This window comes from Morone saxatilis, unplaced genomic scaffold, assembly GCF_004916995.1.
Source record: "Morone saxatilis isolate NCDOM2014 unplaced genomic scaffold, NCSU_SB_2.0 Contig17, whole genome shotgun sequence".
In the NCBI taxonomy this organism is placed as follows: Eukaryota; Metazoa; Chordata; class Actinopteri; family Moronidae; genus Morone; species Morone saxatilis.
Window position 1 is genome coordinate 27866735 of NW_023339729.1, and position 506 is coordinate 27867240.

A 506-nucleotide genomic window follows, 5' to 3' on the forward strand; every position below is an offset into this window, starting at 1 on the left:
GGAGGGAGGGAGGGAGGGAGGCAATAAATAAGGGTGAGCCTGAACCTTTGTGTCGCCTAAAATCAGGAACAGACATCTCTGCAGTGTGAGGAGGTATAGACCCTGCTCTCTCCTCCACAATGAGCTCTTGTTGTGGTTTTGGTAATGACCCGACCATCACTGTGAAGTAAACCACACTATCTGTGCATAGAGCAGATAAGAGACAACCCAGCAAACCGCAGATTATCACAGAAAATCAACTTTATTCACAGTCATATCCAAATATCACCCTGAACAAGCCAACAGAAAACAGGGTTGTTTTTTTTATTGCCTCACAGCCTTACATGTATTATCCATAAAGCTTATTAAATCCTCTAAATTAAAAAAAACTGTGTCTATTATCCAATGAGTAAAAAGTCAAGGTGTGTGTGTGTCTGACTGGGGAGGGGGTCTAGGCTGGACTCAGGTTCTGGATGGTCTCGCGACGTTCTTGGTAGAGAGAGTGGAAGGCTCGGGCTAAACCGAGG

The 506-nt window shown here is 44.9% G+C and overlaps 1 protein-coding gene across 1 annotated transcript in view; it reads right to left on the reverse strand.

Annotated features, from left to right (window-relative positions):
- Positions 1 to 222: 222 nt before the first annotated feature.
- Positions 223 to 506, reverse strand: part of ift27 (intraflagellar transport 27 homolog (Chlamydomonas)) — a gene marked incomplete in the record, with an annotated part of 8073 nt that continues 7789 nt past the window's right edge. Inside the window, 1 exon segment of the mRNA XM_035660866.1 lies at positions 223 to 506. Within this exon segment, the coding sequence (XP_035516759.1) occupies positions 431 to 506 (76 nt within the window).